This window comes from Chrysochloris asiatica, unplaced genomic scaffold (genome assembly GCF_000296735.1).
Source record: "Chrysochloris asiatica unplaced genomic scaffold, ChrAsi1.0 scaffold00037, whole genome shotgun sequence".
Taxonomy (NCBI): Eukaryota; Metazoa; Chordata; class Mammalia; order Afrosoricida; family Chrysochloridae; genus Chrysochloris; species Chrysochloris asiatica.
This window is the reverse complement of record NW_006408555.1, coordinates 23,245,024-23,267,610: the sequence shown is the minus strand read 5'-3', so window position 1 is coordinate 23,267,610 and position 22,587 is coordinate 23,245,024. Positions and strand designations below refer to the sequence as shown.

General features: G+C 39.8%; 1 protein-coding gene across 2 annotated transcripts in view; it reads left to right on the top strand.

Moving 5' to 3' along the window:
* The window catches only part of CTCF (CCCTC-binding factor (zinc finger protein)), a 55,466-nt gene extending 34,857 nt beyond the window's left edge, over nucleotides 1–20,609 (top strand). Inside the window, exons 3-10 of one of the 2 annotated variants that reach the window (XM_006860247.1) lie at nucleotides 3,326–3,459; nucleotides 6,189–6,309; nucleotides 6,896–7,045; nucleotides 7,598–7,758; nucleotides 8,441–8,623; nucleotides 9,391–9,526; nucleotides 14,750–14,911; nucleotides 19,133–20,609. In XM_006860247.1, the coding sequence (XP_006860309.1) occupies nucleotides 3,358–3,459; nucleotides 6,189–6,309; nucleotides 6,896–7,045; nucleotides 7,598–7,758; nucleotides 8,441–8,623; nucleotides 9,391–9,526; nucleotides 14,750–14,911; nucleotides 19,133–19,314 (1,197 nt within the window). In that variant the 5' untranslated portion in view covers nucleotides 3,326–3,357 and the 3' untranslated portion in view covers nucleotides 19,315–20,609. The remainder of the gene's footprint in view (nucleotides 1–3,325; nucleotides 3,460–6,188; nucleotides 6,310–6,895; nucleotides 7,046–7,597; nucleotides 7,759–8,440; nucleotides 8,624–9,390; nucleotides 9,527–14,749; nucleotides 14,912–19,132) is intronic. The other variant, XM_006860246.1, reaches the window with a different exon arrangement.
* Nucleotides 20,610–22,587: the final 1,978 nt, after the last annotated feature.

Below are 22,587 nucleotides of genomic sequence, written 5' to 3'. Positions count from 1 at the left end.
ATGGAGAGCAAGAACACCGCTGCATGGGTCAGAGAGGGCAGGTTCCCTCCTGGCTGCAAATTGTACCCTATTAGCTCTGTGTGTGGTTTGAAATGGCACCAGCCAACCCGCTCAGCTGAAATCACCATCCAGAGACTGGAGAGGAATAGCCAGTCAGCTGCTGCTGCTGCTTCCACAGGGAAGGGAGCCAGTCCCATGGGGACTGAAATGACTCTTAGAGCCTGAGGAGCATTTGGTCACCGAGATTTTGCATACGGTTAAGTTTTGCATAATGCCGTATTTACAAAAGGACCTGATCTTTGGCACATAACCATGTCCATAGGGATGAGTGGGGATGTTTCCTAAAGACAGTACTATTGTGTTGTTAACATTGTAAACAGTGACCCAAAAAATTCCCAGCCAACAAATGTATGGCACTATGAGGAAGAGCGTTAACAGTGAGAACCATGGATATTTCTGTGTATTTCACCTCAGAGAAGATATGTAATTCATAATGTCAGAGCAGAAAGGCTAAGCCATTACTAACTAATTTATTGTGGCATTCAAATATTTGTTCAAGCTTCATACACACTTCATCAAGATATCTCATTAACTTCACATTGGCTGTGGCCCGGTCTCTGGAGCCCACTGAGTTGGAAGGAATCTTTTAAAGTCTCTCTCCTAAGCTCTTTGTACTTTGAGTTTGGGCACCTCCCTACAAATGTGTAAAGACTTCCTTTCTCTTGTTTTGTTTCCTGAAGGATAGAGTTTCTCTATCCAGGTTCTCTACCTTTTATTATGATTCCCATTTTGATTTGATATGCTAGTTGTCAGATGAACTTATTATAAGCAATATGTGAGGCAGTTGTATTGTTGTTGCTAAGTACCTTGAGTAAGTTCCGACTCATAGCCACTCTATAGGGTTTCCAAGGAGCAGCTGGTGGGTTTGAACCTCTGACCTTACAGTCTACTGCTTATCTTACAGTGCCACAAAAAGACTCTGGGCAGTAGTATAGTCTTTGTAACTTACGGTGGTATAACGTTACTTTGTCACTTTTCGACTAGTTTTTCTTGATAATATGGTTTACTTGGTAGTGTGAAGACATTTGGACCGAAGCATACAACTACTTTAGATCTGCTGATCACATAGGACTTTTCAAGATGGGAGCACCATAGTGTAGTGACTGCATGTAGGTCCTCAGCTTTTAAAACAAGTTCCATCTGCCTGGTTACACAGTGTATATGCTAGATTAAAATTCGGTGGCTATAAGAAATATACACCTTCTTATTTTTTAGGTAGAGTTTTTTAGACAAGGAAGTGCCCTTGTCTACCATCAAGATGTCATAGCTATTGAAAGATTGAGAGGTGGCTTGGTGAGCATGAACTTTGAACAGGGAACATAGGCGGTCATGTTGTGCAACCTGATGAAAATTCCTGTCCCACAGCAACGCCACCACTTTCCTAATTGCTGGGCTTACATCTACCAGAGCCAGTGCTATTTCTCTCCCCTACAGAGTACTTGTTAAACAGTTTTTCAGCTTACCTTGTCCAAACAGAAATGGCTGCTGTTTTCTTGCTGCTGTTAATTGTTTATCAGCAGACGACACAACTCTGTCCTTCATTCCTTCATCCTCAGTGGTGCTAGGAAGCAAATGAACCTTCCTTGGACCTTCTTAATTACTATCATATTCCAATCATACTTCCGCCTCCAGGCTTCTTTCTCAGTCTCTGAAAGACTCACTTATACAGATGACTGTTTATAATCAAGTCATTACATTGTGACTCTTCCTAATTCCATTTTCAGAGAGAAGCCTTCCTGCAGCTTTGCAATTTGGGAGTGTCTTACCTTCACCAATAAATGGGTATTGCAAGCCTGCAATTACAGATGGTCACTAGATTTCTGAGCAACAGTCTGAAAACAGCACTGTGTTCTCCTGCCAACGTTATCTACTTTCTGTTGTCGTTATTACCCTGGGTATATTTCTCATGAAGCATTTCAGAATATAAAACATCTGGAAAAGATCCAGATAGGACCACTGAAGTATTTATGTTACAGGATTGATATGGGAGGATGTATTTTAAAATACTAGGATTCTTTCAATAAATTAAAAAATGTAAATGGCATATTATTAGCTTATAAAAAAGTTTAATTATTTGATAAATTGACATTTGGATCACAGAAATTAGACATGGATATTTAAAAAGTGATTTGTTTAAGCCACATAAAATGTAGTACTGAAGTCTTTGATAAATCTCTGGACCTCTATGAAAACCAGTTTATATAGAAAACAGGCTAGTATGTTTATATTTAAAAAGAAAAAAACAATGTACTTATGAACACTAAATACATAGTCTACTCTAATCCTGATAAAGTATCAAGGTGTAAAAGATGTTCTGTATTCTTTAGCAAGGATTGTAGCAAAAGGATGTTCCTATTTATTAACTTTTTTGTTATTGAGGCTATTCACAGCAGAACATAATACCATTTCAGCAATTGTACATGTTCAATTCAATGACATGGGTAACATTGTTCATGTTGTTGAAACCACTCTCTCTCCTTTTCCAGATTGTCCCTCCCCTCCATTCTCACTACCACCTAAATTTTCTGTCTAATCTTTCAAGTTGCTGTTGTCAGTGCAATCCCATATAATTTCTTTGTGTGTGTGATTTGGTTTTGTTTTTTGCGTGTTTGTTTTTAATTTAGTAGCTTATATGTTTATTAAAGACTATACTTAAAATTTTTTTGAAGTTTTGGCTTTTTTTTTTTTTTAATCTTTTATTATGAATTGAATGAAAGTGTACAGAGCAAATCCCTTTTCCCATTCAACAAGTCACATTCAGTAATTGCAACCCATACAATGTAACATCATCACTTTCTTTGCATTTTCTGTATTCTTTAGGAAGTATTCTATTTCTCCTCCTTTCCTAGCCCTTCCTGCCTTCTGAACTTCGTTGTTGGGAAAAGACTGCCCTTTTGATCTCAAGTGGTTGCTTATTTAGTTTCTGTTGACTTTTAATTCATAGTGACCAGAATAGTTACAAAATGTTTTTTGGGAAATAAATACAAAATACATGAAGGGAGTTAAATTTGAATCCATGTTCAAATGAGTGGATATGAGAAACTAAATATTTAACACACATTTCTAATATTCTGGAGTTAGAGTTGAAAGATCAACTGAGCCGGCCCATAGATTTTGAAGCCACTGTCAGACTATCTGATATAGAGATGATGGGTTGATCGAGGTCCGAACATCTAGCAGTAGTTGTGTGTCACACATTAAACTCCGTGGTGTCATTAACTCTGCCCTTATTTTTGCTCTTCCTCCTGTGCCCACTTTTCTCTAGGTACTCGTCCTCACAAGTGCCCAGACTGTGACATGGCCTTTGTGACCAGTGGAGAATTGGTGCGGCATCGTCGTTACAAACATACTCATGAAAAGCCATTTAAGTGTTCCATGTGCGATTATGCCAGTGTAGAAGTGAGTGTTTGGTTCCTTGATGGTGTCTCTTAAGTAGATCATGATTCCAAACTGACTTAAGATGAAGTAGAAAATCTTAACCCCAACCCCCTCCAAAAAATTGAAGTGAGTGTAAAAGATTTACTAGTCCTACCAAACTTCATAGAAATGAGTATCTATTGTGGTGTTAACTCTGCCCAGAGTATTTAAAAATAGAAGCCTTATCAACTTGTTTTTATTATTTGAGGCTATCCTGTCAATTAAAACTGAGTAAGAATGCCACCAAAAACTTCTCACAGAAAAAAATCTTAAACAAAATTGTTAACAAGCCAAATCTAGTAATATAATTTAAAGTATGCAATTATTAAATAGAATATAGCTAAAATGCCAGCATAGTTCAACAGTAGGAAACTATTGATGTATATACTACATTGAGAAAGAAAAAACATATCAATTATAAAAGTAACTGGAAAAAATACTACTAGAAAATCAAATACTCATTACTGTTTTAAAATTTCAGCAAGTCTCAAGAGTAATATACTAGAAGCCTATAGTAAACACATTCTAATTAAGTCATTATTTCAATATTTTATGAGATATCCTAGCCAGTGGAATAACATGGAAGGACAAACTAATTTCTTACAGACATATTTGTACCTGAAAAATCAAAGTATAAGATGAAGGGTATTAGCAAAGAACCAGGACTCCAAGAATTAATTAAATGAGTACGAATTGGAAGGTTTCAACAAATGGATGAAGTGCTGGAAGTGCTCACTTGTTTATGCCAGAAAATTCATTTTCATGCTTATTCCAAAGAAAAATAATCTGGTTTTGTCAAGTACCTTCAAGTCGGTTCCAACTCGTAGCAGTTCGGTGTTCATTCTATACTTCAATATAAAGAAAACATAAATCCTCACAACTGGGCAAATTATCAAAATCATGATAAACACTGAAAATATTGAAGTTGTCAAGGATTTCAATCAGCACCCATGGAAGCGGCAGTCAAGAAATCAAATCATGTATTACATTGGGCAAATCTGCTTCAAAAGACCTCTTTAAAATAATGAAAAGGAAAGGTGTCACTTTGAAGACTAAGGTGTGCTTGATCCAAGCCATTATATAACTTATTATAGACTAGCAGTAACATACTAAGAAGCTATTAAATAGTTTGATCTAAATAGTTACAAAATGACTCAAGAATAAATTGAACAAAAAATCCGATAACTGAAGAAAGCTTTGCAAATTTTTCCAAAGGATATAAAGCAATGAAAAATTACAAGTTTATTTTAAATTTCAACTGGAAGAGTAAATTGGATAACTTAAGATTTTATAAAAAGAATTAGAGGATTTGTGTGTGAGGATATTGTGAAACTATAGTAAATTAAAAGTGAGTTATTGGAACAAGACTAGACAAATAGCTCATTGGAATATGAGAACTTAAAATGTGATAAAGGAGGCAAATCTAGGAGTAAAGGGAATTATTTAGTAATGCTCTTGGGATAGATGTTCTGCCACTTAGAGTATAGGAAAATCCCTATGTAACACTTAGGAATGCAGGCAGGGCTTTTAAATTTTTGGAACACTTTAAAATTTTAAAGCAAGTGTTAATGAGTACTCAAAGTACTTCTTAAAACCAGATTTTAAATTTGTTGTTTTCAGAGTAGACAGTGATGATGGAGGTATACAGACTGGTTCCCTGAAGCCTCACTTGCTACTACAATTTCTAACACCTGCTGTGCAAAATAACACTAAGAAAGTGACCATTATATTCAGTAGATTCTTCAAATTGTATTGAAAACCCAAAATCAATTCTAGAGTATTTGCTATGCTATAATAATTTAAACCATACGTATTTTGTATAGCAAGTACTGTGGTAGGTACTAATGATAAGAGAGGAGGGCCTGGTGGTGCTGGTGTGTCGTGGAGTCGGTTCCACCTGTTAGCGACCCTATGTAGGGTTTCCGAGTTTATAAATCTTTAAGGGAGCATAAAGTCTCATCTTTCTCCCATGGAACAGCTGATAGTTTCAAACTGCTGACCTTGAGGTACCAGCCCAACTCGTAGCCACTACGCTACCTAAAACACGTTGCACATTAACTCAGATCTAGAATTTGACAGAAAATTGATCCGTAAAAGTTCAATAAATTACTTTAAAGCAGTTGTGGAAATTTTCAAACATAGTTAGCAGTAGAGAAAATGGTACAAAAACAATATTATTAAATGCCCTCAAGTCAGGTCTGTATATATTGGTCCCGTATAGGGTTTCCCTTCTGGGAACAGTTCAAAGCTTCATTTTTCTCCCACAGAACAGCTGGTGGATTTGAACCAATGACTTTGTGGTTCTAAGTCCAGTGCTTATCCTACAGAGCCACTGTGCACCCCATAAACCATTATTACTAATGACCAATTCGAGTCCTAAATGTTGTTATTAAGTGTCGTCAAGTCGGTTCCGACCCATAGCGACCCTGTACAGGGTTTCTGAGGCTGTAAATCTTTACGGGAGCAGAAAGCCTCATCTTTCTCCCACAGAGTGGATGGTAGTTTCAAACTGCTGACCTTAAGGTTCGTGGCCTGAATCGTAACCACTACGTTAATACTCATATATTTATACCCACCCTTTGAATTATGCTAAAAATTTTGAGAAAGTAAGGTTACAAATAATGAGGGGGAAGTAATATTATCTATCATGCTTTTTTGTATATTTGGAATTTCAGTGCAGTCCATGTTAACAAGTTGCTTTCATGTTTCAGGTCAGCAAATTAAAACGTCACATACGCTCTCACACTGGAGAGCGTCCGTTCCAGTGCAGTTTGTGCAGTTATGCCAGCAGGGACACGTACAAGCTGAAAAGGCACATGAGAACCCATTCAGGTAGGACTTCTCCCCAGTGAGCTATGCTTCAGCTGATCCAGCACTCACCCCCATTGTTTATCTGAAGGCTGGCCTAAAAGTTGTCTCGCATTCTCTAGCCTAGTTCTGACTTCATTGTTCTAGCTAGTATATATTGGGGAATGACTTGTTACTTGACTTCATTCTTCATTCATATGGAAACAATACTTTTAAGGAATAAGTAAAATGACATGAAAATCTTGAGTTTTCACTTTGAGAAGTCAGTAGGTTGCCTGACTTAGCTTCGTCTGTTTTCATACAAAGAAAAGTATGTGGATCCCTCTGTCATCCATTTACTCTCCTTGAAGGTAGCCATTGTTGTAGGCACTAAATGTGGAGGACCCTGTAGCACAGCTGGGCAGGACACACATGACCAGGAGCATGTTAGGACTGGTTGTTTCTAGAGGTAGGCACGTACAGGGCAGTGGTCTGAAGTTGGGCTTCAGTTCCCTCAAGTATGCCATGTGGTATCTGTAACTGAGTATATCTGCCTCTGAATTATCCGCCAGTTAAATTGTAAGAGTCTCATCATTTTATTGAATTTGTTTATTCTCTATTTCCTTTTAAGGGGAAAAACCTTATGAATGTTATATTTGTCATGCTCGGTTTACCCAGAGCGGTACCATGAAGATGCATATTTTACAGAAGCACACCGAAAATGTGGCCAAATTTCACTGTCCCCACTGTGACACTGTTATAGCCCGAAAAAGTGATTTGGGTAAGTTGATTAACTCTTGTAGTGACTCTACTGAAATATGTGTGTTGTGTTTTTTATTTTGTTTTGTTTGTCTTTGAAAGATTTATGAAAACATGAGGACCATAAATAATTTCATTCTCTGACTCTTGAGTTTTGTGTATGTAAATGGCTATTTACTAAAAGCTATTGTCTAGCCATTGTTTGTTGTAGTTAGCCTTGCTGTTGTCAAGCCTTAGTGATTTCAACAAAGTCCTCCCTAGAAGTCATCCCTGACCCCCTTTCCCTTTCCTTACTCCTCTAAAGTCACTAAATCCTGTTGATAGGACTTCCTGTACTCTTCATCTGTTTCTTGCTTTCCTGCAGTATCCCTATCTATCACCCCTGTTGAAGTTACCTTCATCTCTCCCCTATCCTGCTTAAGCCATCTTAATGGGCTCCAAACATCTTTTGTTCCTCTTTCAAAAATTTATTTTCTGCATAGTAATTTTTCAAGAAGTGAAAGGAAATATGATTAACCTATTGAGATGCTTATCTGTTTTCAAAGTTAGGCTGGGCTTTGTGTTTTGCTTCCAGGTGTCCACTTGCGAAAGCAGCATTCCTACATTGAGCAAGGCAAGAAATGTCGTTACTGCGATGCTGTGTTTCATGAGCGCTATGCCCTCATCCAGCATCAGAAGTCACACAAGAACGAGAAACGCTTCAAGTGTGACCAGTGTGATTACGCTTGTAGACAGGTAGGGTCCTCATGCTAAGAAAGCACTCAATGCCCCATCACGGTGTCACATTTTATCAAAAAGTATTTATTAATACTTTTATTAAAACTTATAGTATAGTGGCTTCCCCCACCCCTCCATTATTAATTTAAATTTCACTTCCAATGTTTCTTCAAGTACACACAATTTAGTGGTATTAATTAAATCATGTACAACCATCACCTATGATTGTTACCAAATTGTCCCTGGTGACCCTATTCAAGGAAAGTATTTTTAAACTCTGGGTTGTGAGGACCATCACCAAAATAAAAACTCAAAAGGCCATGTTCCAAAGTTACATTATCACAGTCTCTAGCTAATATTCTGTCTGTCCCAGCTGCTTCCTCCTAATGTAAACTACCAACTTCTTTCTCAGAAATGAGCAGAAATTAAGTCCAGGACTAGAGTAGGGGAAGAGTCTGCTCCTGGGACATGTTACTTGAGGCTAGAGCTAGAGAAGCAACCAAGGAGGCAGCAGCATTGTATGTGCACTGTAGCTCTTTGAATACTCTACATTTACCCCCATAGTTAATGTCTCAATCATCAGTGTCAAGTCCAGCTTCTTGGGTGAGACAAACCTGTCAGCCGTGTGCATGTGGCTGGTAGCTGAATAGTAGCCCCATGGCCACGTTCTGAGCCTCTTTCACCTCCGGCTCTGTTTCAGGAGAGACACATGATCATGCACAAACGTACGCACACTGGGGAGAAGCCTTACGCCTGCAGCCACTGTGATAAGACCTTCCGCCAGAAACAGCTCCTCGACATGCACTTCAAACGCTATCATGACCCCAACTTTGTCCCTGCGGCCTTCGTCTGTTCTAAGTGTGGAAAAACATTCACACGTCGGGTAAGGCTCCGGACTCCCTTCCCCTAGGATGGTTGTTACTGTTGCATTCTTCATCTTCCACTGCTAAGCAGGGCAGGTTTTTCCACTGAGGTTGTAAACATCAAGATGCTTTTACTTACGGAAAGTGCAGTCCCCAGCCAGTCATCCCCCTCTAGAGTTTTCTGTCCATATGTGAACCTTTCCACTCCTAGGGAACTCAATATCTTTGACTAGGTTTGATTGTTTAAAGTAATCCCTTAAAAAGGACTGAAATTGACATGGGACAGAGAGCTAGTCTGCTCCTCTCCTGCATCTTCCTGTCTGGAGACTGCTGGCTGAACACTCCCCTCAGAGAACACAACCTGGTCTTCTGATGAGCCCTCCTATCCCTCTTTGTGATTCTGCCCCACATTGAGACCAGTCCTCTGAATGAGAAGAACATGTTGAGGACACATTTAGCATATACTAAGAAATTCAGAAGGAGCCCTAGTAGAGTAGTAGGTTATGTGTTGGGCTACTAACCCCAAGATCAGCAGTTCAAACCCACCAGCTGCTTCACGGGAGAAAGATGAGGCTTTCTGTTGCCGTAAAGATTTATATTCTCAGAAACTCTGTGCAGGGTTGCTGCGTTGAAACAAACTCAATGGCTCGCAGCAGCAGGAAATCCAGCATTGATATGGATACTCGTCACCCCAAACTTTATTTTATTAAACAAGAATTAAAATTTCCAATTTCACATCTTGTTTTGTTAGCTTTTTTAGTAAAGAGAATTTTGTTCTTTTTCTAAGAATACCATGGCAAGACATGCTGATAATTGTGCTGGTCCAGATGGTGTGGAAGGGGAAAATGGAGGAGAAACAAAAAAGAGTAAACGTGGAAGAAAAAGAAAGATGCGTTCCAAAAAAGAAGACTCTTCTGACAGTGGTAAGTGGCTTGTTAATTAAAAACAGAACAGCCATTTATATGTCTATGTATGACTTGTATGTATCCATGTATTGACAACAGCAGTTTATTCCTGGGGTAAGTTTTCTTCATTTTTCTCATGGCATTCCAATTCTTAATAACCTCATATGTTAAATCCAGAGCAAAACTAACGTCTTGACTCAGTAGCAGGTATGGAATCCTCAAATTAGTGGTCTTGTAAGGGCAGCAGAGTGTCTCCTGCATGTCTTAAAGAATACATTTAGAAAGCTGGTGGAGTGGAGGTGCCAAGCACATGAAGACCACCCAAGAACAAAAGCTCAGAAGAGATAAGGACCATTCTTTAGAGCCAGCAATGAGAGAAAGCCTTCCCTTAGAGCCAGCAACCTAAACTTGGACTCATAGGCTCCTAACCTGTGAGAAAATAAATTTCTTCTAAAGCCAACCACTAAAGGTTGTTCTGTTTACAGCAGTGCCAGATAATTAGGCACTGCCTGTGTCCAGTTCACCTTGAGATGTGTTGATCAAATCAGTTAGGTCAGCTTCTCATTTCACACCCTTCTGTTTCTAATGAATGCCTCTGGTAGCATAGTGGTTACATATCGGGCTGCCAACCTCAAGGTCAGCAGTTCAAAACTACCAGCGGTTCCGTGGAAGAAAGATGAGGCATTCTGCTCTCGTAAAGATTTACAGCCTCAGAAACCCTGTGCAGGGTCACTGTGAGTCGGAACCGACTCCATGGTACTTAACAACAACATTGTCTCATAGGGGTCCTGGTGTGGTGCTGTAGAATAAGCATTATACTGCTAGCTACAAGGTTGGCCAGTTCAAACCCACCATTTACTTCCTTGGAAACCCTTTGTAGAGTTGCGATGAGTCAGAACTGACTAGGCAGCACTTGACAGAAACATTGTCCTACTATTATTAATGCTCTTTGGGACGTTTTTGCCTTTTTCGTCTTGAAATCCAGGCATGAACAAATATATTCAAAAGTGTTGAGATTCTACGATGGGATGCCTTGGCTGTTGGCCCCTGAATGAGAAATTTAGTTTTTATAAAAAAAGAATGTAGAGAAATTTTGTTTTTTAAAATGCACTCTCCCGGAGTGCCATTAGATTAGAGAAATTCTAGTAAGTTCTTAGTGTTAGTGTATTTTCAGTGGCTAATTTTGTTTTCTGCACTGCTTGCGTATTAGTAGAAGTAGTGGATAAGGAATAAAATTTTTGAAAAAGGAATGTTGTAAAGAATTTCAGTGGCTGTTAGTTTTCTTGTAAAACATATTCCTGAATGTATTATGTATAGAACAAGGGTCCTTTTGTTGTTTTATATTGTTTATTTAATAAGGCCTTCACTTCTCTATTCAGAAGTTTAACTTTTTCCTGGTAGGATATTAATCTAGTAAGCATAAAAATGAGCCTCTGGTAGTATAGTGGTTACGGGTCAGGCTGCTAACCTCATGGTCGGCAGTTCGAAACTACCAACTGTTCAGCAGGAGAAAGATGAGGCTTTCTGCTCATGTAAAGATTTACAGCCTCAGAAGCCATAGGGTCACTATGAGTCAGAACCGACTCCATGGCACACCACTACCAAGCATAAAAATACTTTTTGCTGCCTTTTTTATTTTAAAATGGAGGGGAGTTTTTCCCCCCCCGCAGTATTTCACCCACTGGAGCTTTGTTGTTAGTTTCTGTGTCTAATTGATTCTAACTCAGGACAACCCTGTGTATGCCGAGTAGAAGTATATGCCTCCTTAAAATTAACGGTTTATTTTATTTTATAAAAGCACACTACTTTTGCTGAAAATCCCTTTGTTTAGCTAAGAAATTACTGCCACAGCCATATGAAATATCAGAAGACCCCAAGCTCCTCCAAAGGCCTGCAGATAATGTTGCATATGAAGACCCTGTAGGTTGCTCTTAGTTACTTCTGACTCCTCCATGCCATTCTTTCTCACTCACCCCCAAACCCAGCTTCAGTCTCTGCTAATCCTCTTCCCCCAGAAGAATCATTAGGCTGGAGGGAATATTATCAATGGTTCCTAATAGATGTCTCCAATATTTCATTGCATCTTCTACACTGCTGTTAGTAGAGTACAGAGTTGGGTTTTGAGCAGTGTAACTAGTGTTTCTCTAACCCTCCTGTGGAAATGGAAGTCCATCTGAACTTGTCATTCCATTGCTGACAAAGGACACGCATTCATACTTGTCCTGTCCTAGAAGTGCTGCCTATGACCCTCCACAGAGATTGGCCAGAAGAGTCTACTGCTATTTTTCAAGGCTTTTTGCCAAAATTTTTCCAAGCAATTAAGCCTTTGACCCTATTAATCTTTTTCTTTGTGTGCTTTTCCCCTGATTTTGCCTGAGTTTATTTTGTTTTCTAGGCATTGGACCAGCTTAGGCAATAGGGAACTTGAATAAGTCAAATTGGGAAGCATCGTGTTCTTGATACACTGCCACATACCAGTATGCTCTCCACATTTTCACTTAGAGTTTCGATTATTTGACAAACAAGGCATTTGTCCTGAAGACCAAGCAGTCTTCTACAGATCTCTAAATTTAAACCCTCAGTTTCAGAGAAAGAGAATGCAGCTTGTGCTTCTTGTACATTTTGTGCCCTAGTCATTGAGAGAGGGAGGAAGCTGTTAATGGGTTGAATATGTGTTATCATTCCTCCCTATTCCCGCCCACCTCCACCCCAAAAAAAATATATATGTTATAAATCCTGACCTCATACCTGTGATTATATGCCATTTGGAGGTGGTTGTCTTTGTTATATGTTAATAAGACAGGATCAGTGCAGGATTCTTAAGTTCCATCTCTTTTGAGAGATTAAACAAACAAGCAGAGATGAGGAAGAGAGATGCCAAAACCACTTGAAAATAACCCAGTAGGAGCAGCTCAGAGAGATAAGGCTCCAGAGCCAATAAAGAGAACCCCTTCCTCTAGAACAACACTCTGAATTAGAGCCTTCTAGACTATAAGAAAAGACATTTGTTAGAGGCCCGCCTCCCCCACCACCACCACCACCACACACACTGTGGTATTCCTGTTGTAGCAGCACTCAGTCACTAAAACAAGAGTGCTCACAAGCACCCTGGCTATGTGCAGATGTGGGCCGCAGAGGGAGCTCCCATTCACAGAGCACTAGCAAGCACCCTGGCTATGTGCAAATGTGGGCTGCAGAGGGAGCTCCCATTCACTGAGCTTTTTTTTTTTTATATATATGAGTGAAGCCTCTTATTAAATGAAACAATGAGGTGTAAATTGAATCATGAAGAGGTTTTCTGTAGCTATATGTAGTATAAATTAAAACTACGTACTGAGTGTGTGCTTGCAAAGCATGACTGGACACACAAGCTCAGCCCTTCTCAAATCACCATGAATGTTGCCCTATTTACCCCAGTCCACGTAGCTAGTCAGCAATCCGATTCAAAGCCATAAAACTGGGTTCTGGGCAGTGTTCTTTCTGCAATAGTGCCCTCTACTTTAATGTCTCAATGTAAAGAAAACAAAAATCCTCACCACTGGACCAGTAAATAACATCATGATAAACAGAGAAAAGATTAAAGTTGTCAAAGACTTCATTTTGATTGAATCAACCATCAACACTCATGGAAACAGCAGCCAAGAAGTCAAACAACATATTGTATTAGGCACATCTGCTGCACAAGACCTCTTTAAAGTGTTAAAGAACAAAGATGTCAGTTTGCGGACTAAGGTATGCCTGACCGAAGTCATAGTATTTTCATTCACCTCATATTCATGCGAAAGTTGGTCAGTGAATAAGGAAGATCATAGAAGAATTGATGTATTTGAGTTATGGTGTTGGAGGAGAATATTAAAAGTACCATGGACTGCCAAAAGAACAAACCTATCTGTGATTAGAAGAAGTATAATGAGAATGCTCCCGGGAAGCCAGGATACTCATACTTCGGACATAACTGTCAGGGAGGGACCTGTTCCTGGAGAAGGATATTATGTGTGGTAAAATGGAGGGTCTGAGAAAAAAGAGGAAGAGCCACGAACAAGTTGGCACAGTGGCAGCAACGATGGGCTCAAAGTGCATAGGGACACTATGAGTTGGTACTGACTCTATGGCGCCTAACAACAGCAACTTTTATTTTATCAAGGAGACAGTTAACACATTAGAGAGAAAGCAAAAAAAAAGTTATCCATTGGGCCTTATATAACTAGGAATTAAATCCCAAAAGTTACCTTTTTAAAAAGGCTTTTTACCTTTTATAAAAAGCCCTTAAACTAAAAAGATCCCATGAAGTCCTCTTTAACCAAACCATTGTTTAGCTTAACTAGTGAAAAAAAAGGCCTACCTTGAGCATTATGCTTTTTTAAAGAGCTGTCTATAGGGGATCAAAGGAGCTCTAGTAGCGTAGTGGTTATGAATCAGGCTGCCAACCTCAAGGTCAGCAGTTCAAAACTACTTGCTGTTCCGTGGGAGAAAGATAAGCCTTTCTGTTCCTGTAAAGATTTACAGCCTCAAAAACACTATGCAGGGTCGCTATGAGTTGAAACCAACTCCACAGCACACCACCAGTATAGGGGATCAAATTGAACACAGCACCTGGGAAGATTAGATAGGAACCTTAGGGACAGACAGTGAATTGCTGTGAATAGAGAAGGAACAACTCAGAAAAGGAAGGGGAAAATGGTTGTACAACTTGAGGCATGTAACCAGTGTCACTGAACTGCGCATGTCGAAACTGTTGAAGTGGTGTCTGTTATCAACAAAATTAAGTTTAAAAAGAAAAATAACAAGTCAATCAGCATGTCAGAGGGAACATTTGCTTTATGGAGGGGCTTTCAAAAGCTCGTTGAAAAATGGAATTAAAAGATAATGGAATTTTCACAATTCATATTTTTAATTTTCCCCTTCCTTTGGGGTGTTGTTATATAACAGAGTTGTCTCAAAGCATTTGAAACCTAGTATTCTGAATCTAAAGCTAAAAGAAAAAAGTAGAACCAGAGATTGTTCACTTTAAATGTTGATGGTAGTGTGCCAGTTGACTTGCTTAATTCTTTTACTGTACCAGTTTACTCTCTCAAAGCTAGTAGTGAAAGTTCTAGCGTAGAGGATTTTGAAATGAACTTTTCTTACTAAGTCTATAAGTAGACATAACAGAATAATATATGATGATTTGTGTTTTATTTTTTTCTTCTGCCACACTTCCCCTTGCCCCTCACCACCTGGTTTTCCTGATTTCATGGGAAGAAAATGCTGAGCCAGACCTGGATGACAATGAGGATGAGGAAGAGCCTGCTGTAGAAATTGAACCAGAGCCAGAGCCACAGCCCGTGACCCCAGCCCCACCACCTGCTAAGAAGCGGAGAGGACGACCACCTGGCAGAACCAACCAGCCCAAACAGACCCAGCGTAAGTTGCTTGTCTCATTCAGCACAGTAGACTGGCAGCCTGTCCCAAAATATGGGTGAACCAGACAGTCCTTGTTCTTTAGGGAGATGGACATGGAAACTAAACCAACATAATCAGGTCATGTGAGGAAGAAACTCTCAGAAAACACTTTATAGAACTTTTTTATGAGGAGCATCTGAGATAGCCTCTAGAATCCTGTTACATTTCATCTCGTAAGAGTCCACATTAGAAAGATGTTTATGATCCACAAGATGTTGTTGTTAAGGGTTATCAAGTCAGTACCAACTCTTAGCAACCTTAGGCACATCAGAACAAATCACTGCTTAGTCTTGTGCTAACCTTACAATCTTTGCCATGCTTGAGCCCATTGCTGCTGCCACCTTGCCAAGCATGATTGATAGTAACCAGTGTCAAGGATTGGTCCCTCCTGATAAAATATCCACATTGCAAGGGACAAATTCTCACCATCCTGGCATCTAAGGAGCATTCTGACTGTACTTCTTCCAACACAGATCTGTTTGTTCTTTTGGCAGTCCATATACTTTTAATACTCCCAGCACAACTCAAATTCATCAATTCCTCTATGGTCTTCCTTATTCACTGTCCAACTTTCACATGCATATGAGGCTATTAAAAATAACCATGGTTTGGGTCATGCACATGTTAGTCCTTAAACTGTCATCTTGGGTCTTGAACACTTCAAAGAGGTTTTGTGCAGCAGATTTACTTAATGCAATACATTGATTTCTTGACTGCTGCTTCCATGAGTATTGATGGTTGGTCTTTGAAAACTTCAGTCTTTTCTCCATTTATCTTGATGTCATTTGTTGATCCAGTTGTGAAGATTTTTCTTTTTTTACATTGAGGTGCAAGCCATACCGAAGGCTTTTAAGTCCTCTTAAGTGTTTTAAGTCCTCTTTGCTTTCAGCAAGCAAGGTTGTATCATCTGCATATCGCAGATTGTTAATGAATGAATCTTCATCCAATCCTGATGCCATGTTGTTTTTCATATAATCCAGCTTCTCAGATTATTTGCTCAGCATACAGATTGTATAAGTATGATGAAAGAATACAACCCTGGTGCACACTTTTCCCGATTTTAAACCATTCGGTGTCCCTTTGTTCAGTTCAAACAACTGCCTCTTGGTCTATGTACATGTTCCTCATGAACACAAGTAAGTGTCCCAGAATACTTACTTATTCTCTACAACATGGTCCATAGCTTGTCATGGTCCACACATTCAGAAGTCTTTGAATAATTATTAAAGCACAAGTAAACATCTTTCTGGTATTCTCTGCTTTTAGCCAAGATCCATCTGACGTCAGCAATGATATCCCTCATTCTACATCCCTGTCTGAATCCGGCCTGAGGGCTGTCAATGTACTGCTGCAGCCGTTTTTGAGCTATATATAGCAAACATTTTCTTGCATACGATATTAATGATACTGTCCCATGATTTCTGCATTCCATTAGTTCACCTCTCTTTGGAATGGACACAAATAACAGATCTCTTCCAATCAGTTGGCCAGCTAGCTGTCTTCTGAATTTCTTGGCATAGATGAGTGAGTGCCTCTAGTGTTGCCTCAATTTGTTGAAAATTTTCCATTTTTATTCCATCAATTTTAGGAGCCTTGTTCTTTGCTAATGCCTTCAGTGTACCTTGGATTTATTCCTTCCGTTTCATTGGCTCTTGATACATGCTACCTCTTGAAATCGTTGAACATCGATTATTTCTTTTTGCTACAGTGACTGTATTCCTTCCATCTTCTTTTGATGCTTTTTGCATCATTCAGTGTTTTTCTGTAGAGTCCTTCAGTATCGCAAGTCAAGCTTGGAGTTTTTTTCCTTAAGTTCTTTCAGCTTGACAAATGCTGAACGTGTTCTTTCCTTTTGGTTTCTTAACTCCAGGTCTTTTCACATTTCATTATAATATTTGACTTTGTCTTCTTGAGCTACCCTTTGAAAATTTCTGTTTGCTTTTACTTTATTTCTTCTGTTTGCATTAGTACGTCCTGCTGGAGAACAAGTATCAGAGTCCCTTCTGATTTCCATTTTGGTCTTTTCCTTCTTTGTTGTCTTCTTAATGATCTTTTGCTTTCTTCTGTATGGTGTTCTTGGTGCCATCCCACAACTCTTCTCTGATATTTGTTCATTAGTGTCTACTTCATCAAATCTGTTCAGATGACCTCTAAATTCCGGTAGGATATGTTCAAGGTCATATTTTGACTCTTGTCGACTTGTTTTAATTTTCTTCAACTTCAACTTGAACTTGCATATGTGAGCAACTGATGGCCCTTGACCTTGTTTTGGCTTTTTTTTTATTGTCTCTTTCCACAGATGTAGTCAATTTGATTTTTGTTTATTCCATCTGGTGAGGTCCATGTGTATAGTCATCTTGTATGTTTTTTAAAAAGATGTTTGCAGTGAAGAAGTCATTTGTCTTGAAAAATTCTATCATGTGCTATCCAGCATCGTTGTTATCACCACTGCTGTATTTTCCTAAGGTGACAATGTGACCCTTCCTCTTTGTTTCCAACCCTTGCATTCCAATCATCAATACATCTTGATTGCATGTTTGATCAATTTCAGATTGAAGAAGTTGGTAGAATTCTTTAATTTCGTCATCACTGGCTTTTGTGGTTGGTGCATAAATTTTGAATAGTTTTATTACCTCGTCTTCCTTGTAGGCATGTGATATTATGTACAGCGTTGTACTTCAGGACCTTGAAATGTTCTTTTTGATGATGGAGTGTGATGCAATTCCTCTTTAATTTGTCATTCCTGTCAGAGTAAACCATGAGATGTCAGATTCCAAGTGGCCAATACCAGTCCATTCCAGTTCACTAATGTCTAGAATATTGATGTTTATGTGTTCCATTTCATTTTTGACAACTTCTACTTTTTCTAGATTCACTCTATGTTCCAATTATTAATATATTCTTACTGCTGACTCTCCTCATTTTGAGTTGTGCCTCATCAGCAGATGAAGGTTCCTGAAAGCTGCTTCATTTATTTGAGTCTTCACTGTCAGTTCTACTTTGAGGAGGCAGCTCTTTCCCAGTCCTATTTTGAGTGCTTTCCAACAACACTATATCTGATAATATTCTGGTGTTCTTCATCATTCAGTATTTTGGTTTGACAGTGTTCCCCTGCTGTTCTTAAGATTTTCAGTGACTAAATATTCAGAAGTAGTTCATCTCTCTTTCTGCTAGTCTGTCTTAGTCCAGAAGCTCAGCTGAAACCTGTCTACCATGGGTAACCCTGTTGGTATTTAAAATACCGGTGGCATAGCTTCTAAAATCACAGCAACAGGCAAGCCACCACAGTACAACAACTGACAGATAAGTTCTATAAGATGGGTAGTGTGTATGTGGAAGGGGCCCACAGAACAACTAAAGTCACAGGCAACTGGCTGGAAGGATAGTAATGGATAATAAAGCCAAATTTTAAAGGATGGAGGCAGAAAGACATTTCTGTGCTGAGATTGTCTGTGAGAGATGGCATGTGTGTCAGACGTAGCCTTCATTACAGAGGCACTTGGGTTCTCTCTAGATCTGCAAGTTGGTGACTTATTTATTATAAGTCACTTGCTACTCCGCTGGATTGGTTGGTTGGTTTTTTTTGTTGTTGTTGTTTTTTGTTTTTAAACAAATGCAGACCTTAATATCTCTGCCATGCCCGATGTCAAACATAAATGTCTATCTTAGGAGCTTAACTGTATAGATCCTCACTTCTACAGTAAGCAAACTAGTATGAGGAGCTAGAATGTGTGAGAGATTCAGAATTTTTTAAATCCAACTCTGCTACGGGTACAATACCTAGGAAAAAAATCCAACTCTGCTACGGGTACAATACCTAGAAAAAAAACTATATCAAACTTTCTATGAAGTAGTCTTTGTCATGAGCCATTTGCCTGCCTCTCACACAATTATAAAGCTCAAATTTGACTCACAGTCACCCAAACTAGAAATTTTAACATGTCATTTGGGGGGCATGTAAGGAGGAATGTCAGTATTTATTTCTTTGATAGTTTATTTAGAGTATTGAGGCTTTACATATGGCCACATTTTAATCTTCATCTCTTCCTGTATTCACTATTAAGGTTTTGCTATATTGCTGACCTCACATTCAATATAATGTCTGAAAGAACCTCTGTAGTCTTTGATGTAGCATTTGGGTTTTGTTTTTTTGTTTTTGTTTTTTTCATGCTTTTTTGCCAGCAACAGCCATCATTCAGGTTGAAGACCAAAACACAGGTGCAATTGAGAACATTATAGTTGAAGTAAAAAAAGAGCCAGACGCAGAGCCTGCTGAGGGGGAGGAAGAGGCCCAACCAGCTGCCACAGATGCACCCAACGGAGACCTCACGCCTGAGATGATCCTCAGCATGATGGACCGGTGATGGCGGCACCTCCTTTGGCTCCAGGACTACTCAGGGCTGTGTTTAAACGGCCTGCATCTTTTTGTCCCTTCTTTTCTTCTTTTGGCTTTGGGAAAAAACAACATTTTACACCATTTTACCAAACATACTGAGAACTAAAACTTCCAAGAATGATGTTAGGAAAATGTGATTTATCTAGGACTTGCTGTTTGGTGTTAGCAATCATGGAATGGTCTGAGTTCCTGAGGGTTTACTGTGATGTGCTGAGGACATTGTGGAAGCTGAACTCATTTTCTCAGATGGAAACCAAGACACATAAGGCCCTCTCTTTCAATATAAGCCACTCCAGGATGGCCACCGGGTTTCCCAGAGTTCTATGGTCTTCTTCCCAGGAGAGTTTTTAATTGTAAATGCAGACTTGGGAAGGTCTTAGACTTTTAAAATCTTTTTTGCTTTTGCTTTTCCCTGACTCCCTTTGCTTGGAGTCAGCTGCACACAGTAGTATGGCATGCTACGATCGGTTTCTGTCCCGAAAGCTTTGCCACTTTCTTGGCAAAGTTTCTGGTTTGGTCAAGCTTGTAAATAACTTTTTTTACATTTTAATCTTTTCCATTAATTAAGAAGTACAGTGTAAGAAAACCCAGCAGTTGAATTACTTGGAAATTAAGTTACCACAGACTTGTGTGCAAACGTTGACAAAGAATCAGATTACAATCATGTAGCAGGACAGCACCCAGACTGCTGCCTGCCAGTGACGGACACCCACGCGGAAGATCGTGATTTCCAGCCCAGGGAGCCAGCAGCTGAACCTTGTACAATGAACTTTCAGTTATGATTGCCCATCTACATTTTCTTTGCTCTGTTTGTAGCTGAATTTTGTGTTTTATAAAATCCTCTATCCACCAGGAAGTGATTATGAGTGGGTCACAGCAGCCATTATGAAGCTGGGCCAGAAAATTTTACTAGGTCAGTAATTTAAACTTTGGATCCTCAAAAAATAAAATAGAAGAAGAATGTGAAACAAACCAACTAAAAAGTGATTCTTGCACATGAACTGTCACATGTTTAAAATATGTTTTTTAGAGCGCCTCCGTCTTGCTGATTTCAAACACTTTTCTTCTGTGTATTGCTTTTAAGAGGGCCATCAGACTCTAGGTTGATGCATTTTGTACTTAGCTGTACTGTGTGATCTTTTTTCATTATTTTCAGATACCAACATGAGACCTGTAATAAAATATGTAATGGGTTGAAAGCTGGGGAAGAGAATCTACTGCTGTACAGCTAATAAATCATAACGGATAAACAAGTGCTCCAAACGATCCGACTCATGTGGTTCCTGCCTGGTGGGGGGCAGGGTCTTCCCAGAAGAGCATCACATTGTACCAGGTGGAGCTGTTCAGGCCTTCTGGCCCTTCAGAGACAAGCTGTGTTCCTGGGATGCCACTTCCTCGCTAACAGATGGGAAGAGGCGGTCTTGGCTGATGACAGGATGTTGAGTGCTTCCTGCTGCAAGTTTGACTCCCTGAAAGTAGTAGAGAGGTGAGTGGGTGGAGAGCGGCCAGCTCTGGCCACCACCTCAGGAGCAGTCACAGCCACAGCCACGTAGCCAAGGGAGGAGCCGGGGGACTGGAGAGGAACTTGTAGGTAGTCACCTCTGCCAAGAAATCAATCCTAGGGACTTTGGAGTCAGAGCAGCTGTTAGAGCTCAAGGGTGAGCTAATCCCCCACTGGGGCCAATGCCCCTTACCGAAAGTTTTTGAGTAAGCACCTAGTTTCTTAAAAATCAAGTTTTCTTTTAATGAGAAATTTGGGCAGAACAATGAGACATGTGCCTGTACCTACAACATAGTTTCCAAATTTCTGATTGCAACATTACTTTCAAAGGTTGGAGATGGATTTGTTTTGGTTGGAGAGGGTGCAAGAAGAGTGACAATGTGAAGGAATTAAGGCCAAAAGGCCTTTTTGCATAGCCCACAATGCATCCTGTGAGACTCCATTCAAACTAAAACCAGCAGAAGTCAGTTCTCACCCACAGTTGTCACTGTTGCTTTTTGTTACGTGCTGTTGAGTTCGTTCCAACTCATCGTGATCCTGTATAGGGTTTCCAAGAAGCAGCTGATGACTTTGAACTGCCACCGTGCAGTCCAATGCTTATCCTATAGTGTGTCACTAGGTGCTGTCAAGTTGATTTTTACTCATAGTGACCACATGTTTAAAATGTGTTGAATTGCCCCATAGGGTTTTCTAAGCTGTAATTTTTCCATTAACAGATTGCCAGGTCTTTCTTCAGCAGAGCCAGAGCTTAAACCATTGTACCACTAGGGCTCCTTCACCATGCGATAGAGCTTGTCTAACCTGTTTGCAGCTCCTTCAGTGCTCAATCAGTGATCTCCTTCCCACGCCTGGGCTGGGTTCACCGCCGACCACTGCTGCCCAGCTCAGCTAGCTCAGGAGCCTGTCATGCTGCTGCTCGGAAGGATCCGGTGTTGTTTTTCTTTTCATTTTGGTGAGAGTACCCACAGCCAAGGAAAGACCGTGTAACAATGTATATCTGTACAATGCCACAACGTTGATTATGTATTCTGCAAGTTCAGGGGGTTTTTGTTTTGAAAAATTTATTGTAAATATGTAACAAAACATTTGCCTTTTCAATAATTTTCACAGTAACATTATTCTCATCTTGTTACTGAACTATTATCATTATCCATACCCAACTTGTCCCTTACCCCTAAGGATCCTGTCTTAAAACCATCAAAGGTAAATAAATACACCAATCAGAGGTAAACCCTGACCCACCCTAGAGGCAGCACCCATCCCCATCCTGTGGTACTCAGATCTGGTGGGACTGAATCCTGCTGGTGAGCTTTTCCCATTTCCTGTACCCATGGCCTGCCAAGCTGTCCAGAACACAGACAAGCCGAAAGCCTCTTTCTCATAGAACATTGCCTAAAGGAGCTTGATCCATGTGTTCAATTAGGCTCTGATACCAGTTGTCAAGTTTGTTTTGTCACCATTATCCTGACCACTAGCAGTTCTAGAAGATAGCTGACCAGCCCCACGGGCCTTCCTGATTTGCTCCTCAGCAACCTTTATCTGTGCCATGCTCCCTCCCCACCCTGTCTCCAGTGCCAGAGCATTCCCTGGACTGGTCACACACAGCTAGGAGATTCCATTTGATAGCTCTCTCGCCCTTGTCACTAAACAGAAAAGTTACTGTTAGGTGGACTTTTTATAGTTCTGTTTGGGGGTTTGAAGATTGCCATGGTAATGTTGGTTAATGTGATTGTTTGCCAA